Genomic DNA, 17,822 nt, shown 5'->3' on the forward strand with positions numbered 1-17,822 from the left:
GTGTTGCCATGCTCTATGTGCTTATATACTTTATGATAACATGTTTTGATTTGATAACATGTTTATATGCTTATGTGGTATATGTAGTATGCCATTTGTTTAAGCATGATTTTATTCTAATGTAAAGAGCATGACATGTGATGTGTGCTAGATTAGAATTGTATATGAATAACTGTGTTGCATATTCGGCATGACACGGGATTGGTCATTGAGGCACGAGTTGAGGTTGATGGTGATTGTAGTCACAGTTTCATGGTAATGTAGGTTATTGTCGACCTAACATTGGTTTTAAGGTAGGTGGTGAGTCACCTTTTGTTTGGGCTCTCGTGAGGTGAGTCATTTGGCGTTGCCGTTGTGCTGGATTTGTTGGTTTTGGGCCACGATGAGGTTATGAACCTCTTAGGATCCTTGGTTGTTTTGGAAGGTTCCTCTGAGATTGCAATTTTCGTGGGCGGGTACGTTTGTGGGCGGGTGCATGGCACTGTCATGCTACCGTACTGGCTAGCTACGAGCTCAGTTCGGATGGAATCAATGTCGGTTTTTGTTCCGATAGGCGTAGTCCTTTTGGTTGGCGATGATGTGAGTTTTGTTTTGAGCGTCTGGTGTTAAGACGGTGATTGATGGTCGTTTTGAGGATGATTTTGGAGATTGATTCAGTTGTCTGATTGTATGGCTAAAGTAGCCATTTTGTTTGAGTTCTCTTTGTGTGATGATGTTTTTGGGATTGAGTCGATTGATCGATGTTTTGGGTTGGTGAGAGCATTGCATTGTTAGTGTCATTTATAGTGTCACCTTTTGATTCGGAGTTGGATTGTTGGAGTCTTACCATTGTGGTAAAGGCTCACATTTGTTTTGAAACAGGTTGTTATCGCATTGGTTTTTGGAGATAGTTATGGCTAGGATTGATCTTTTCTTTTATCTAGACACTATAGGACACGGTGTCCGTAGGGTTCATTGTTGCATCATTTTGTTTTCTGTAGTTTCGTTTACTACCATGTTAGTTGTATGATTTGTGATGTTGTGATGCATAAGTAGGTGGAAGTGTATCCACATTTGTTTCCTTATTATGTGACATTAGCATGACTTCTTTATATGCTTAGATATGCCATGTTGTTACTGTTTTTCAGTGACATGATTTTGTGCTTTTATGGAGACATGTTGCATGTACCTTTGATTTTTATCTATGTGAGTAGATTTATTTATTTGGTAGTTGCAGTCCTTGTCATATGCATTACTTCCATATTTGGTTCTCCCTTTTGTTCCCTTTTCTTATTTGTCGTGTTGACATTTGTGGGAGAATAGGGTTTCTTCTCTTTCTTGGTTCAAGTAAGGGACTTCACAAGGAGTGAGTCTCTTCTCTTCGTCGCCTTGTGCACGGTTTTGGGTTTGGCTGGTCCGTGGGGATCACCATTGTTGTCTTGAGTCCTTGGTGAGGATTTGGTTGATTTTGGTCGACTTACTTCTATGTAGGGGGTGAAGTTTTTGACCTTGTTGTCTTTCCTTTTGAGATAGGGCCGTGGTGTTATCCTTTTTAGGACTGGTGGTTCCTTTTCTTTCGTGTCTTCCCTTAGGGATTTTTGCTGTGGTTGTTAATGGGTTGTGGTGCTCAGAGTGAGTGGATTGGTGTGAGATCATTTTAAGGGGACTTGTGTCCATTTGATTGAGGATTTGTTTGATTCGTGAGGTGAGCTCGATACTCTTTTGAGAATGTTGTTTGGAGACTTGTTTCAGTTTTGGAGATCTTGATGTGGTTGACTCTTATGAGGAGTTTTGAAGGATCGATGTTGGATGTGGCTTGCTTGTGGAGTTTTCTCGTCTTAGTTATGACTAGGCGTGGCTTTGAGGAATTGTTATTCCAGTGATTGTTTATAGTTCGATGGAAAATTGAGGAATTTTGATTTAGCTTGGTGTTGCCAAGCACGGTTTTGAGAGATTCATTTTATGACCTTGGTTGTCAGGATTTTGATGTGTGTGCCACTTAGGGGACTTATATTTCGAGGATTTAGTTATCCATGTTAGGGATTTTGATCCGATGTTTGATTACAGTGAGTAGTCTTATAGTTGATCTGTTTCAGGATAATACCTGGGATTTTTGAAGACGCTGTTTTGCTTGTCAGGCTTTGGATTCGTGATTGATATTATTGATAGTAGTGTTTTGAGACATTGAGTTATTGGTTTTATTGCATTGAGGATTTAAGGCCTTAAGCATAGCGGTACCTATAGCATTGTTGTCAGAGTTTTGAGATTGGCCAGGATGGTCCGGCTAGACATCTTTGGACCATATCTCAACTCTCACAAAATGTTGGTCCCCGTAGTGCTTTTGGTAATGATCATTTTTGACATTGATATCATTGGTATTGAGAGGTTTCATGGGTAGACCTAGTGGGGGGCAGGTTATGAACTAGTGCCTTATACTGTCATGCTACCGTATAAAGTTGTGTGTTATGGGCGAGTACTAGTTGCCGTCGATGCTACCTTACTGACGAGTAAGTGTGGGCGGGCACTAGGTACTGTCATTGCTACCACACATTTGAGTACGTCATGGGCGGGTTTTGGTCACTATTCGTACTGCCATGTTGTGTTTATTCTGTACCCTAATTTGATATGTGGATATCTTGGAGTTCTTTTGGTGGTTGTTTTCAGATCTGTATGATAGTTCGTCAGGAGGGATGCTTACGGTTATGGTCTTTCGTTCCTTTGTTTGACCTTGAGTTCTGTGTGTGAGTTTAGACTTGTTGTGTGGCCAATTAGTCATTTTCCTTTTGAGAGGTTGTCTTGTCATGAGCACGTGGGTGCAAATGACACTAGGTTGTGGGGTTCCTTTCAACTTTGAGGTCGCAGGTGTAGCGTGTTGTGTGGGATACTTGAAGATGTACTCTGTAGTTTTCCTGGTTTCGCCTTTTGTTGGTTAGGGCTGGATTTCGGGGACGAAATCCTTTTTTAGGTGGGAATGTTGTAATGACCCGGTCATTTTCTTTCCTTTCCTTTTCTCAAATTTTACGGATATTTTTTTTTCCGTTGATCTTTTCCTTTCTGAATTCGGTTTCTCATCACTTAGTGTCATCTTGAGTGCTCGGGGATGGTTTCCGAGACTTTTTTCCGTGGATTGACAACTTCCTTTGAGGACTGAGTTATTTTCACATTTTTGCCGTTTTGAGCCTAAACTGACCATAAGGGCATTTTGGGATTTTCACTTAAAAAATTTAAGGTTGGTCTTGACATGGTTGACTAGAAAAAATAATTTTGAGGGAGGTTTCTTCTTTGTGTTTTTTTCAAAAAGGCCTAGAAAGTCCTCAAAATTGCATTTCAAGGTTGCATGTCAGGTGTAGCCTACAGCAGTTCTAGCGCTCCAAAGGGGGTTCTAGCGCTCGAAGATGGGGTAGAGAGTTTTGGCCCTTGGACGTGTGCCATTTGAGCACTCAAAGCCCTTGCACAAGCACTCGAGGTACTGTTCATGTGTGTGTGTGTTTGTGTCTTGGTTCAGCACTGCACCTTCGATTTCAAACTATCATATCTTCTTTGTTTTAACTTCGAATTAGTCCGTTCTTGAGTCTAAATTGACCGCGTCGAAATAAAATTTCCAATGGTACCAATTAGAGCTTCAGATTCTTCTTGAAACTCAAGCTATTCAAGTTTTAGTAAGGTTGTGTCTGTTTTTGGTTCGAACCATGATAGGGTTTCCCTTCCTTCGACTTCAGAACTTGATATCTTAATCGTCCGGACTCCAAATCATGCGATTCTTGAGTCTATTCTTGTTAATTTTTTGTTGTCTTTCCAATGGTATGCACGGTGGCACCCATTTTAGTGTGAAATGACCATTTTGCCCTTGGTCATTTCTTTTCGGGTTTGGCGTCCTTGTTTCATTGCTTGGCTCATTTGAGTTCCATAGCTTCATATGGAGTCATTTTGGTGCCTTAGGGATGACGTACATCTCTAGAGGTCACCTTCCTTCTTTTACTTCCGCATTTTGGATCCGTTTCGGGTCCCACAGGACACACTGGGTTAAAAAATCCAGGGTCGTCACACCATTCCTATATATTTTATATTTACAACCAAACAATATAATGAGAATGGCCATTCCATTTACATTCTCATTCCATTCCTATTCCATTCCATTCCTGCACACCAAATGCAGCACATTGGTAATTATTGAATAATTATATTTTCCTTCAACTTTTATCTTCTTTTTTATCCTTGTTCCTCACATATTTTTCCTCCCCTCTCATTACGTCGTTTCTCTCCTCTCTCATTATAATTTTTTTCTCTTCTCCATTCAATACTCGTTACAATCTTACTATTTTGTTCCATCTGAAGATTTTAAACGCACTTTTATTTTGTTGAATAATTTGTTGTTTCATTAGATATAATTTTTCTAAATTAGGTTCTATTGTTTTTAACTTTAATTATTTTATAATTTTATTAATTTTTGTTTGTGAGTTTTGACTATTATTATTATTATTATTATACTGTTGAATATGTCTATTAGAAACTATGAAGCCGGATATGAAAAACTTAAAAAGAAGAGAAGAATAGATAAATTAATTCGATCTAAAAGGGAATCTTGATAAATTTGTTACAACTAATAATTAAAACATAACAAAATTTTTTGGTGAAAATACAAAGTCATCTAAAAGAATTAGAAGATTATATAATAGTGAGTTATAATGATAATCAAATGTGTGATAAGAAAATTCTTCTAAAAGAATTAGAAGATTATATAATAGTGAGTTATAATGATAATCAAATGTGTGATAAGAAAATTCTTTATGATTATTAACAAACAAACAAACAAACAAACAAACAAAAACGAAAAAGAACAAAAATAAATATTGCTATGTTACAAGAAAGATTAAATGGACTGGCTATATTATTTATTGAAAAAATATTTTAACAAAATTTGAATACAATAATCTAATTAGTAACTTTGTATCTCAAAAACCAAGAAAGATAATTTTTAAATAAATATCATTAACTACTATTTGATTATTAATACATTACATATTAAAAAATGCCACTTTTGTCTCAAATTATATTAGGCCGGCCTTGAATCGAAATTGGCAAAAATAGGGTAGATCATTGTAATTTTGTATAATGTTTTGTCTTTTCATTTTGCACACAGGTTTGCAACCCTATGTGACTCTATTTCACTGGGATATTCCACAAGCACTCATTGATGAATATGGTGGATTCTTAAGCCAAAATATTGTGTAGGTTAAATTCATTTACACATTATATATATAAAACTATCACAACATGATATGCACATACAATTCATTTACACATTAGATAATATGTTGAACAGGGATGATTTTCGCAACTATGCAGACTTTTGCTTCAGAACATTTGGTGATCGAGTTAAGCATTGGTTGACATTGAATGAACCATATCAATTTACTGTATTTGGATATGCTACTGGTGTGTATGCACCAGGTCGATGTTCTAACTACATTGGAAATTGCACGTGTGGGAACTCGGCAACCGAACCCTACCTGGTTGGTCACCACCAAATCTTATCCCATGGAGCAACTATAAAGTTGTACAGAGAAAGATACAAGGTTCGTGTTTTATAAAGATTTTGAAATATATATATATATATATATATATATATATATATATATATATATATATATAAAACATTAACATATCTAACAAGGTGATGATATTGGCGATCTAAAAAAAAATAGCCCCAATCTAACGTTCTTAGACAAGGCCTCTCTTACCTCTTTTCTCATTTCCCCTAAAAATCGTTCTTTCCTTTTCTCTTTTCCAAGAAACCACCCTAGTGCTTCCTTCCTCCATGGCTCCTTGCCTTTTCTCTCTTCCACCAAACCCTAACGCTTCATTCCTTTCATGGCTCCTTGATTTCACATGCTGATGAACAAGAAAGGCTTGTAACACAACTATGCCAAACTATCTATGCATTGAACCCAAACTGAAACATTATCCATGTCGATGTAGCCATTGACCAAATATTCTTGTCAATCCTAACAACTTAATTTATTCTCTTTAGTTTTAGTCCTATGTTTTTGTTTTTTTATTTTTAATTTGCCAATTCTAGGGATGATGCCAATTTGACAAGATCCTTGAGCCTTTTAATTGTTCTGTGATTGACTTCATATTTGTCTTCATATATGTATGACAATTGAAAAAGTATTAACAAATGACACAAACAACAATGGAGCTGATTTTGCATTCAAATTTCTAACGAGCTCCTCAAATTTTGAAAAAATAGTTAGAAGAAGAATCTGGAATTAATAATTGGGACAAAAAAGAAAAAAAAGAAAAATGAAAAAGAAAAAAAAAAGGATGTAGATGGGAACAGGAAAGAGGAAGTGAGACAACTACGATAAGAATGGGAACAAAAGATGATGGAAACCCGTTAAAATACAACAACGGCCTTTTTGGCATTTTATTTTACTAATACCAGTATTGGAACGCTAGAGTACTATTTTGGAGTGCTAATATCGCGACCTTATTTAAAAACATAAAACAATAATAAATTTAAACATATCTCAAAATCTTGTCATGCAATTATAACTCGAGTAAAGTTACTGTCCTGACCCAAAATTTTGGGCTCTAGACCCCTGAACATTTCTGCCTCCCCAAGTGGTCAGGAGGAGGTTGTAGCTGTCAGAAAACAATTATGAACCTAAGTGCGATGGGTGTTGAAAGTGTTAATGCGCGAATGATAGGACCATTATGTTTGGAGTCGCCACCTAACATTAAGTTCTAGTGTGTAAGTCACCTAAGGAAGCTCCAATGAGCAAAATGGGTAGGAATGCAATGTGGGTCCTATTGTGACTCTCCACTAGTCAGCGGATCCAAATCAAAGGGTTTGGGGGTTAACTAACACTTGGAGAAGTTGTGAGGCAACCCAAGAACTCTATGTTTGGAGTCGCCACCTAACATTGAGTTCTTGTGTGCAGGTCACGTATGGAAGCTTGAACGAGAAAAATGGGTAGGAATGTAATGTGGGCCATATTGTGACTCTCCACTAGTGAACGGATCTAAATCAATAGGTTTGGGGGTTAACTAACCCTTGGGGAAGTTGTTAGGCACCCCAAGATGCCCGCATCAAGTATAGTTACTTACTTTACAATTCATATTGCTTGTGAGTGAAATGTCATCTAAGGACAAAACCAATTCTAGAGAGAAAAGATCTAGTGCCTAGATGAGAAGGGATGCATGTAAAGAAGGAGTGAATGCAAAACGGGTTGACTTAATCTAAAACATATTCGAGTTTCCTACGTATCTTATTCATGGATGTTATGATAAAAATCTTGTTAAACGTAGTTCAAGTCAAAATGAGGGAAAAGAACATACATGTCTAAAAAGAAGGGGAAATAAGATAAGAGTCTAAAAGGATGACATGAGAGCTTAGGGAGGTCTTATGAAGTCCTAGAGGTTATGAATGGGGGAGTGACCGAACTTACTTTTAATCTATGCTACTTAATTATGTATTAAGTCGTGTGTAGTTCCCCCAGTAACTACGAAAGGAGTACCTAAGGAAGGAATTGTTTCTAAGAGGGTACCGTGGTTAAGGGGTGATTGAACCTAATTTTGATCTAGGCTTCGTACATAGCCTAACTAAGGAAGAATCAAGTCGCATATAGTTCCCTTAGGAACCACAACTACAAAAGGAGTACCTAAGGGAGGAACTGTTTTTAAGAGGGTCCCGTGGTTAAAGGAGTGATTGAACCTAATTTTGATCTAAGTTGCTTACAAATCCTAAATAAGGAGGAATCAAGTCGCACATAGTTCCCCCAAGAACAACAAAAGGGAACTATAAAACGAGTACCTAAGGGAGGAATTATTTCTAAAAGGGTCCCATGGCTAGCAGGATGACCGAACCTAATGTTGATCTAGGCTGCCTATATACTAACTAAGGAGGAATCATATTGCACGTAGTTCCCCTAAGAACTACAAAAGGCAACTAGGAAAGGAGTACCAAAGGGAGGAATCATTTCTAAAGGGTCCCATTTTGGGGGAGTGACCGAACCTAATTTTAATCTAGGCTACTTACGTATCCTAACTAAGGAGGAATCAGTTTGCAAGTAGTTCCCTTCGAAACTATGAAAGGTGTACCAAAGGGATAAATTGTTTTTAAGAGGGTCATGTGGTTGAGGGTGTGAAAACAATGTTAACGCGGGGTGCGGAAGCTATTAGTTGATTTTAATTATGATTAACTCCTTTAATGACTTAGATCTGATTATTAGGTCAACTTGCTCAATTTATGATTGATTAAATTATCTGATCAATTAATCATCCGCAATCATAAATATAAATACTGAAAAGTAAAGTAAGTTATGGTTAAAGAGATTGCACTAGGATATTTAGCGAAGAAACCCTAGTTGATAAAATACGTCAACTGTTTGCGTGGGAAAAACCTCATGGATTGTTCAGTCCAAAGTAAACCGATCCACAATGTTTGAAACAAAATACACTGAACTTTGACTCTGGCTCATACCCTATCGTTCTACCAAACACCAATTACTGACAATCCTCTGGCTTTGCGACTCCCCGTTCAATAACAACTTGACTTTAGGCTTATGCTTGATATCTGTAGAAGAGTAGCAGGTAGATCAGACAACACTCCTCGAATGCTCCTACCCTTTCAAAGTATGGTCGCTTTTAATTCTGTTCTTCAAGATCTGAACTCGATGTAGAAGAATTAAATCCTGTTTTTCATTCAGAATCTCTGAATCTTCAGTATAGCTCCAATTCCGATGAAATAGAGAACAACACCACAAAATCACTCATGAATATGTGTGTGTGCTCTCATAAACAAATTCAGAATAATCAGATTTGATTTTCTGAATTTTCTCTCTCTAAATGGCTTTCTCAAAATATAGAATTAATGTTCCCTAAAGCTATAAATAAACCTAGATAACTACCAAGGTTTATATAGAGTTTAAAATGTCCTAATCCTTTCGAAAATATAGAAAATTTCATACATAGGACTTGGAAGGAAGTTTGGTCCAAAAAGGAATTAAAACGGATAAGGAAACTGAATTTTTATACTGATCAAGACTTCTTGAACCAGTACTAGAATGTGGCTATCGGTTCTAGAAGGTCAGAAATGTTCCAACGTACTCTTGCTACTATTTCAGCCTTTGGCTACCGGTACCAAGAAGTTCCAACCGGTTCCCAATGGACAGAAGTGAATCTGCTATTTTCCTACCAGTATTAGATTTTAGCTACCAGAACCAAAAGGATAAAAGTAAATTTCCTACCAGTTTTAGATTTTGGATACCAGTACCAAAAGGACAGAATGTAAATTTCCTTAACACTTCAAACTTCTAAAACTTCCAAGTGTTCTCACTCACTCACATACCTTTCGTGCATTGTTCTCATCATCCCAGAGTGCAGTATACCACTAACACTTAAACTTCTTTCAATCCTCATCCGATCTTCAATCTTTGAAATTTTGAACCGAAAAATTACAACTCGATCAAACTTGTTTTGGTAACGAAATTGGCTAATTATAAAATATATTTCTCATAATCTCCCTCTTTGGCAATTTCGTGACAAAACCCTAAAAACAATTCAGCAATCTACCCAAGCAGAAAAGTAACTTACAATGATTGTTAAAGGAAATAAAACCGCGGAAATTTTCTTGAATCTTATGAACCTTCAACACTTGTAGCAACTTGTAGTCTGTACATTAGCTCAAACACAACTACCCGTAAAACTTAATCAAGAAAATAAACACAAGCATAAAATAGCAAAGCTAATAATGTGATACCCCCAGATTTCCAAATGCAGATTGGCGAGGCCCACCCCCGAATACCTGAGGATATCAAAAACAAATCGATAATAATCAAACACAATACAAATATGATAAATAAGAATAAATAATTTGCTGAAAGAAACTAAAATAATAATCCAATAACTCCTCAGAATAATTTCTTATTAATAATAAAATAATTCTGATATAATTAATCCTCCATTAATACAACTAGGGAATTTACAATGTGTGGACCCCTAGAAAAAACTAAAGCTGAACAAGTAACAGTAATGATTGTCTACATGAAACATAAATGAATATCCTATATAAAATCGGAAGAGTGAAGTAGACTGATCCCTGCTCAGCACGAACAATCCTCTACACTTAAAGAATACCTAAAAAATAATGGTGGGTTAGACCCACAAACAAATTCTACTCTACTACAATCCAAGCAGAGATCCAATACATGTATACATCCTAGTCAATCCAACAATAACTAATAGTCTGCATATATATATATATATACACACTATAGGATGCTCACTAGACAATAGGTCTATCTCAACCTGAATAGAAGGCAACATGCAAATCGCACATAAAGTGGGCATGAGTACCTAGAGCTACCAGGGCACCCAGATGTCTACTATATCTAGTTATCCATCCTAGGCAATATACGCACCTTAACCAAGATCCTAAGACTCAAACTCATATCATGTCACCATAATTATATATATAAAATTCATCATATCCAACTATAATTAATCCATTATAAGTCATTCAACTTGTTCAGTTGATCTGACTTAAATATAGGTAGGACTTAATATTCTTTTGGTTAATCTATCCCTTTGCATAAAAAATGGGTACGACTTAACTTCTTTGGTTAATCTGTCCCTAAAATGTCACAGTCCCATACCGGTGCATAAAACTATACAACCCAATACATAACGCAATAGATAAAGCAGTACATCATGTTTAAAATCATATAACATCCATATTAATTGCTAAGTTATTTCTAAGCAATTGAATTCTCCATTCCATCCAATAATTAATGAAATAATAAAGCGATACATCAATTAATCTAGAGAAAAGTATAATCAAAATCAGATAATTAACTGAGAATATTATACTGCAAATACATGATTTAAAATCATACAATATCCATTTGAATTGCTAAAAGAATATTAAGCAATTAAATCATCCACTTACAATATGCAAATTTACTTAAAATGTCATATTGTTTAACTTATAACATATATATGTAAATTATGCTTCCTAGGATTTAAATATGTCAAGTAATAATATTTTAAACCCTCATCATCCTCCAAACCATATCTGGAACCCTAAAACCTCAAAACAGTAGGCAAATTACACATCCCGTTGAAGTCCCAGCCATGAAGCATGCTCCCTTCTGAAAAGAGCAAGTTCTATCCAAAAAGAGCAGGCTCTGCCCACAGTGGAGCCGCCACAATTCCCAATGGAGCTACCTCCATTCGAATGGAGCCGCCTCCATTCGAATGGAGCCGCCTCCATTCGAATGGAGCCGCCTCCATTCCTGCTACTCTCTGTCTTCTTCATCTCTGGAGTCTTTTGATCATTCTGATCATCTTCCTTAAGGTTTCTAACCTTCCATTCCAAGCCCCAGATGATCCCAATAAATTTATAAAGTCCATAAACATCTTAAACATGAATTAAAACAAGGTTTCATACAAGAATTTTCAAGATTAAACAAGAACACCTTAAACATATAAACTCAATTTTAATTCTAATTAAATATGCATAAAAGATCATTTTTTTATCTGATTACTCCTGGAATTAACCTAGACATGCATAGAACACGAATCTAAGGTAGAAAGTAAGAGAAGAACTTGCCTTAAGGGTTTTGAATTAAAACCCATCTCCTTCTTCTCCGACCAATTCATCAACTCCGACAACCATTGGTTACCGTCGTTCTCTTTCGCTGAACTGGATAACCGCCATGAACAACCTCTTTCCTTTCCTCCTAAGGTCAAACCTAATCCTTGGCTGAACTCCCCTCTTTCTCTCCTTACGTTTTCCTTCTCTAAAGGCTCTTTGTAAAACTTCTCTCTATATGATATAACTTACGTAATATAATTTATAGCCTCCCACAGACCTACACTATTGTATATATAGATAATATAAAACCCTAATCCTAGTTTAACCCTAAGTTCGCTAAGGAAAAATAAGGAGAAGGAAAATATATTAAAAAGTTTATAATATATACTAACTATATACGTGATATAGTGATATGTGTGTGTATATATATATATATATTTAATATATAACTTATAATTATATACATAATACTGACTATATTTATTAATATTAACTATTTAGAATACTTGTAAATATAATATCCAAATATACATGTATACACCCGTATATATATGTATCACCATCTATGGGTAAATATTCGTACCCATTAACCTCATATCCATGTAGTTCATGTGACCTATTGGGTTGGTCCATTATTACTATCCAAATCTATCCTTTAAAATAAAAATAAAATAAAACATTTAATCTAACAAAGAATTACACTTAAACAAATACAACATTATAGTAATCAAACCAATTAAACAAACACATCATAAATAATTTCATTCAAACAAAACATATAAGTACACACAATTTAATTTAAGCAATTAATTCAATTAAATATATAACAAATAGCCAAATAAGCAAATAATTAGTTAAAAATGCAATTAAAAAAAAAAAATACCGAGACTATCCTTTTAAAATTAGGGGTATTACATTCTTCCCCCCTAACAAAAGGAATTCCGTCTCCGAAATTCGCCCTTGCTTTCATCCATTATTTCTACAAATTGTAAGCGAATCACATCCTCCCATTCCTAAGTAGACTCCGCCACTTTCTGACGGCTCCACGTAACTCCATTGTATCAAATAGTATACATGGTTCTTATATTTAAGAAGCACAATAACCGTACTATAAATAGGTTGTATTTAACAAGAACTCAATCTTACCCAACATTTATTCAAGGGTACTAATTTCATATTCCTCTAAGGTTCATAAAATATATACATAAAACTCCTATGCACCCAGCGCTAACAATATGGTAACGCAAATCGGTAGGCTACTGCCTCAGTTGATAAACACAATCCTCGAAATTTTAAATTGAATAAATAAAACTGACCTTCTTCCAAAAATTATCATGCTTCCTATATGGAAGACATCACGTGCAATCTACTTCCTGATAGAAACTCTTAAATACGAGTTCGACTATTTACAAAATCCTACTGCCACCTCCAAACCGCGCACAGACCATTACAAATGAGAGTATTTCTCTCCGTCGTATCATTAAATAAAGTTAAGGTCTGAGTGTACAACCCTTACTTACCTTTTCTATGTAATATACAAAACCTCAAACGTTGTCACACAACCTCCTTGTGCCAACATTATCATAGACAAATTCTGAAAAGCGAAGTAAATACTTCCAATTATCCATGAAAACCTAGGATATATGTCTCAAACATATCCTCCAAGATCAAATATAATTTCTCGATCAAATCCCCCATCTAGAGATATGAAGCAAAGTTGTTGCTCCAAGATCTTCAGAAAATTCCTTCGAAATAACACTTTTCATCCACGATAATGGATACTATGCTATAACGTACTCCATTATCAGCGCAATGTAGAACTGATATGAAACTCCAAAGTGAACGTTACTCTAATTAATGTTCATAAACGAACTTACTCAATCCATCACTTTTATCCCATATGGAAAAAATTTCAATTTAATGTCGATAATTCCTACCGACCATCCATTCCTAATTAATTCTACTCCCATTTTGATATAGGAAGTGGCAAAAATCTCCAATGATATCTGATTATCAATTTTCCACCTTTCTAACAGGGGTTACACTTAGAGACAATTATGTACATGTCCCTATTCGTACCTGCTCACCAAAACTAACATTGGATGTCTTGATGTAACTTATAACCATCTGAGTGCATCATAAAATTATGAATTTTACATCTCAGTCACTCTGACCTCCCTAACATCATTTAAACAAACTACTAATCCTCCTTCAGTACCCTAAGCTCTATCTGAGTAAGGTACAACCTCCTCTAGGGTCAGTCAGCTCCGATATTCCAAGTTGACCTTCTTAATTACCTTGGTAATAGCAAGTGTTATTATTACACATGCTATAAATTTAACCGATTTCTCAACAACTACCTGAAGGTTTAATTACCATATCGGTTGTTAAGAGCATCCACTTCCATATTTACTTCCATCAGACGGAACTTAATGCAAAGTGTGAATCACCAATTCTATCCATCTAAGCCGTCTCGTGATCCGTTTTATTCATATGAACTGATAACCTACCAGTTCAAAATAAATAAAATTAAGTTGATTTAATTTATCGGTCAACCAATATCCCAACCAGAATCCTAACCTTTGTGTAAAATCAGCAATCTCTCAACTAAATCCGTGAAAAATACTCTGTCATTTCCACTTCAGTATAGGAAATGGCTGCAAGGATCTAATTATCTCTGATGGTCCATCTCGATTATCTAATAAATATTAAACTTGGAGACAAAATCATTATGTCCCTCCTCCTACCTGTCCTCCAAACATCTACTTCATACCGTAAAACATCATGTTTCCACCAGGATAAATAAAGAACTAAGAGTTGTGAACCTCAGTCCTTACATCCTCCTTCCAATTTGTCTACAGAAAGTACCGTTAGTTTGGTACCACCAGCTTTCATCTACACCCATTGTTTAAATTGGAGCATCTTCAAAAGCTAACTCTATAACTGAATCCATGCACCACTGATCTGTGATAAACTTACCGATAAAGAAAATCAACCGGTAATTCTATTCATCAAAAGTTAACTAGCTATAACTTTTCCACACACACCGTGCATCTCTTCCTTATTATAGGTGATCAGCCTCACCATCTTATCTCTGACACATCCTGCTTCTTTAACGAAAGTAAGTGTCAATTAGACTTCTTGTCTGACTTAAAAAGAATGTAGAACATTTCCATCCTCCAAATAAGTCGTTAATTTCCTAGCAACAATTAATTGTTGCGAATTGTGACCTAAAAAAAATAATTCCATATTATTTATGCAAGTAAAAAGACTTAGTTTCCTCTTCCATGTGCAACACCAACAATTCCTCCTAATGACACGCCCTTGTGAAAAGATTCTTGGTTAAGAATAGCTGATAAAGATTTATCCAGTCTAATGTCTTCACTTGGCGTCATTCCAATAAGTACCTAAACCAGTACTAAATCATCATTTCGACTTAGAAACAACTTTTGAAATTTTTCAAAGAAGATGTTCTGCAACTCCGACACCTTTAATAAACCATCGTGGAGTTACAGTGGTCTTTATTTATCACATCCTCATGAATACCGAAATATTAACAACCACCATTATCATGGCGTTGTAATATGATACAAATCCATACCTAGTGTAAAGTATATCAAACTAATTGTACTACATTATTTGACTAGTAGTGATGGTTTCACTATCCCATCCCAAATAACATACCATAATAACGCATGTCCAGGTTCAATAGATTGGCTAGAATTATATATATCTACCAAATCCTATTACCATATGCTCACAATCCTAGCGTAATATAGCGCTATTACCTCTTGGTGTAAAAATAGTAGTTGGTTAATCACATACTTGTGTCCCCGACTAAACCACATACCAAATCTCGAAAAATTAACGAAAATAAAACACGTATGACAAATACAATAACACAAAATATGATCCTACTTAAGATATCGTTCTTTCTAGAAAAGAAATTCTTCTCTGAAATCAACTTGTAAAAATTGTTTCACAAAATCTCCTTTTATAGTTTTGTAGGTAATCATCCAACCTCGAAACATATTCTTTAAACATAGCTTAAAAGCAACGTATGTTCGCCTAAACAAATACCAAAGGCTTAACCCTCATCCTCCCTATATGCAGAATGTAAACTGTCTAACTTGGCTTTATAAAGCGACTTATAACGTCATAATATAATTCCCATATTTTCCTGAACGTGATACAAAATCATACGTTTCATTGGAATAAGAACTCCATCAAATCTCCAAACTCCTTAAGAGTACTTTTATATATCTCTTTTAAAGATGGTAAAAAAGTTTAACTATATGTAGATTGATCAACATCAATTCTACTAGCAAATAAGATCACCCTCATGCGATCATTCATTTTTTTTTTTTTTTTTCAAGATTTAGTACTCTCTTTCTTGGATATTCTGAAATCTCCTCCATTAGGATCCCTTTCGGGCTCATCCATTTCGATTTTCTCCTTTTTGAGAAAGCTGAAATCGTATTCGCCCCAAGATACGGTGACCTAACACAGACAATTAACTCCGTCCTTGTCTTATATTTTAAAGTAGCGCCAACCAAACCTAAACCTTAGATCCCCAATTCTGCCTTCTGGTAAAGAAATCAATAATATACTCTTTTACTCCTTTGGGCCTTTAACGCTTTCGCCTTGGACCCTATCATCCTCCCAGTGTCAACCATTCTGTAACTACAGAATATAATTGACATCAGTTCCTCCTAACAAACCGTAAATAGACTACAACGAATCCTCATATAGGCTCTAAGTTTGAAAAGACGCAACGCAGAAGTTACATAACGAAAGACACTCCTAAGGACACTTGAACCTAGAGTGTTCTGGTACCAACTATGATACCTCCGGATTTCCGGATGCAGGTTGGCGAGGCCCACGCCCGAATACCCGAGGATATAAAAAACAAATCGGTAATAATCGAACACATAATACAAATATGATAAATAAGAATAAATAATTTGCTGAAAGAAATTAAAATAATAATCCAATAACTCCTCAAAATAATTTCTTATTAATAATAAAATCATTCTGATACAATTAATCCTCCATTAATACAACTCGGGAATCCATAATGTGTGGACCCCTATAAAAAACCAAAACTGAACAAGTAATACTAATGACTATCTACATGAAACATAAATGAATCTCCTAAATAAACTCGAAAGAGTGAAGTAGACTGATCCCTGCTCAACATGAATCCTCTACACCTAAAGAATACATGAAAAATAATGGTGGGTCAAGCCCACAAACAAGTTCTACTCTACTACAATCCAAGCAAAGATTCGATACACGTATACATTCTAGTCAATCCAATAATAGCTAATAGTCCGTATATATATATATATACACACACACTATAGGACGCTCACTGGACTATATGTCTGTCTCAACCTGAATAGAAGACAACATGCAAATCGCACATAAAGTGGGCATGAGTACCTAGACCTACCAGGGTACCCAGATGTCTACAATATCCAGTTATCCATCCTAGGTAATATACGCACCCTAACCATGATCCTAGGACTCAAGCTCATATCATGGCACCATAATTATATATATATATAATCCATCCTATCTAACTATAAATAATCCACTATAAGTCATTTAACTTGTTCAGTTGATCTAACATAATATAGGTAGGACTTAATACTCTTTTGGTTAATTCATTCATTTACATAAAAAAATAGGTAAGACTTAACTTCTTTGGTTAATCCGTCCCTAAAATGCTACCATCTTATACCAGTGCATAAAACCACACAATCTAATACATGATGCAACAGATAAAGCAGTACATCATGATTAAAATCATATATCATCCATATTAATTGCTAAGTTATTTCTAAGCAATTAAATCCTCCGTTCTATCTAATAATTGATGAAATAATAAAGCGACACATCAATTAATCTAGAGAAAAGTATAATCAAAATAAGATAATTAACTGAAAATATTATACTGCAAATACATGATTTAAAATCATACAATATCCATTTGAATTGCTAAAACAATATTAAGCAATTAAATCATCCACTAACAATATACAAATTTACTTAAAATGTCATATTGTTTAAGTTATAGCATATATATGTAAATTATGCTTCTTGGGATTTAAATATGTCCAATAATAATATTTTAAACCCTTATTATCATCCAAACCATCTTTAGAACCCTGAAACCTCAAAATAGTAGGCAAATTACACATCCCGTAAAAGTCCCAGCCATGGAACATGCTCCCTT

At 35.3% G+C, this 17,822-nt stretch overlaps 1 protein-coding gene across 1 annotated transcript in view; it reads left to right on the forward strand.

The window, feature by feature from the left end:
- Window positions 1-17,822, forward strand: part of LOC132295011 (beta-glucosidase 12-like) — a 53,091-nt gene that overhangs the window by 27,324 nt on the left and 7,945 nt on the right. The window contains exons 6-7 of the mRNA XM_059793082.1: window positions 5,120-5,207; window positions 5,303-5,555. Of these exons, the coding sequence (XP_059649065.1) occupies window positions 5,120-5,207; window positions 5,303-5,555 (341 nt within the window). The remainder of the gene's footprint in view (window positions 1-5,119; window positions 5,208-5,302; window positions 5,556-17,822) is intronic.

The sequence above is a fragment of the Cornus florida genome, unplaced genomic scaffold (genome assembly GCF_030987335.1).
Source record: "Cornus florida cultivar Cherokee Brave unplaced genomic scaffold, ASM3098733v1 CherokeeBrave_3.0.0_Hap2_Chr02, whole genome shotgun sequence".
Taxonomy (NCBI): domain Eukaryota; kingdom Viridiplantae; phylum Streptophyta; class Magnoliopsida; order Cornales; family Cornaceae; genus Cornus; species Cornus florida.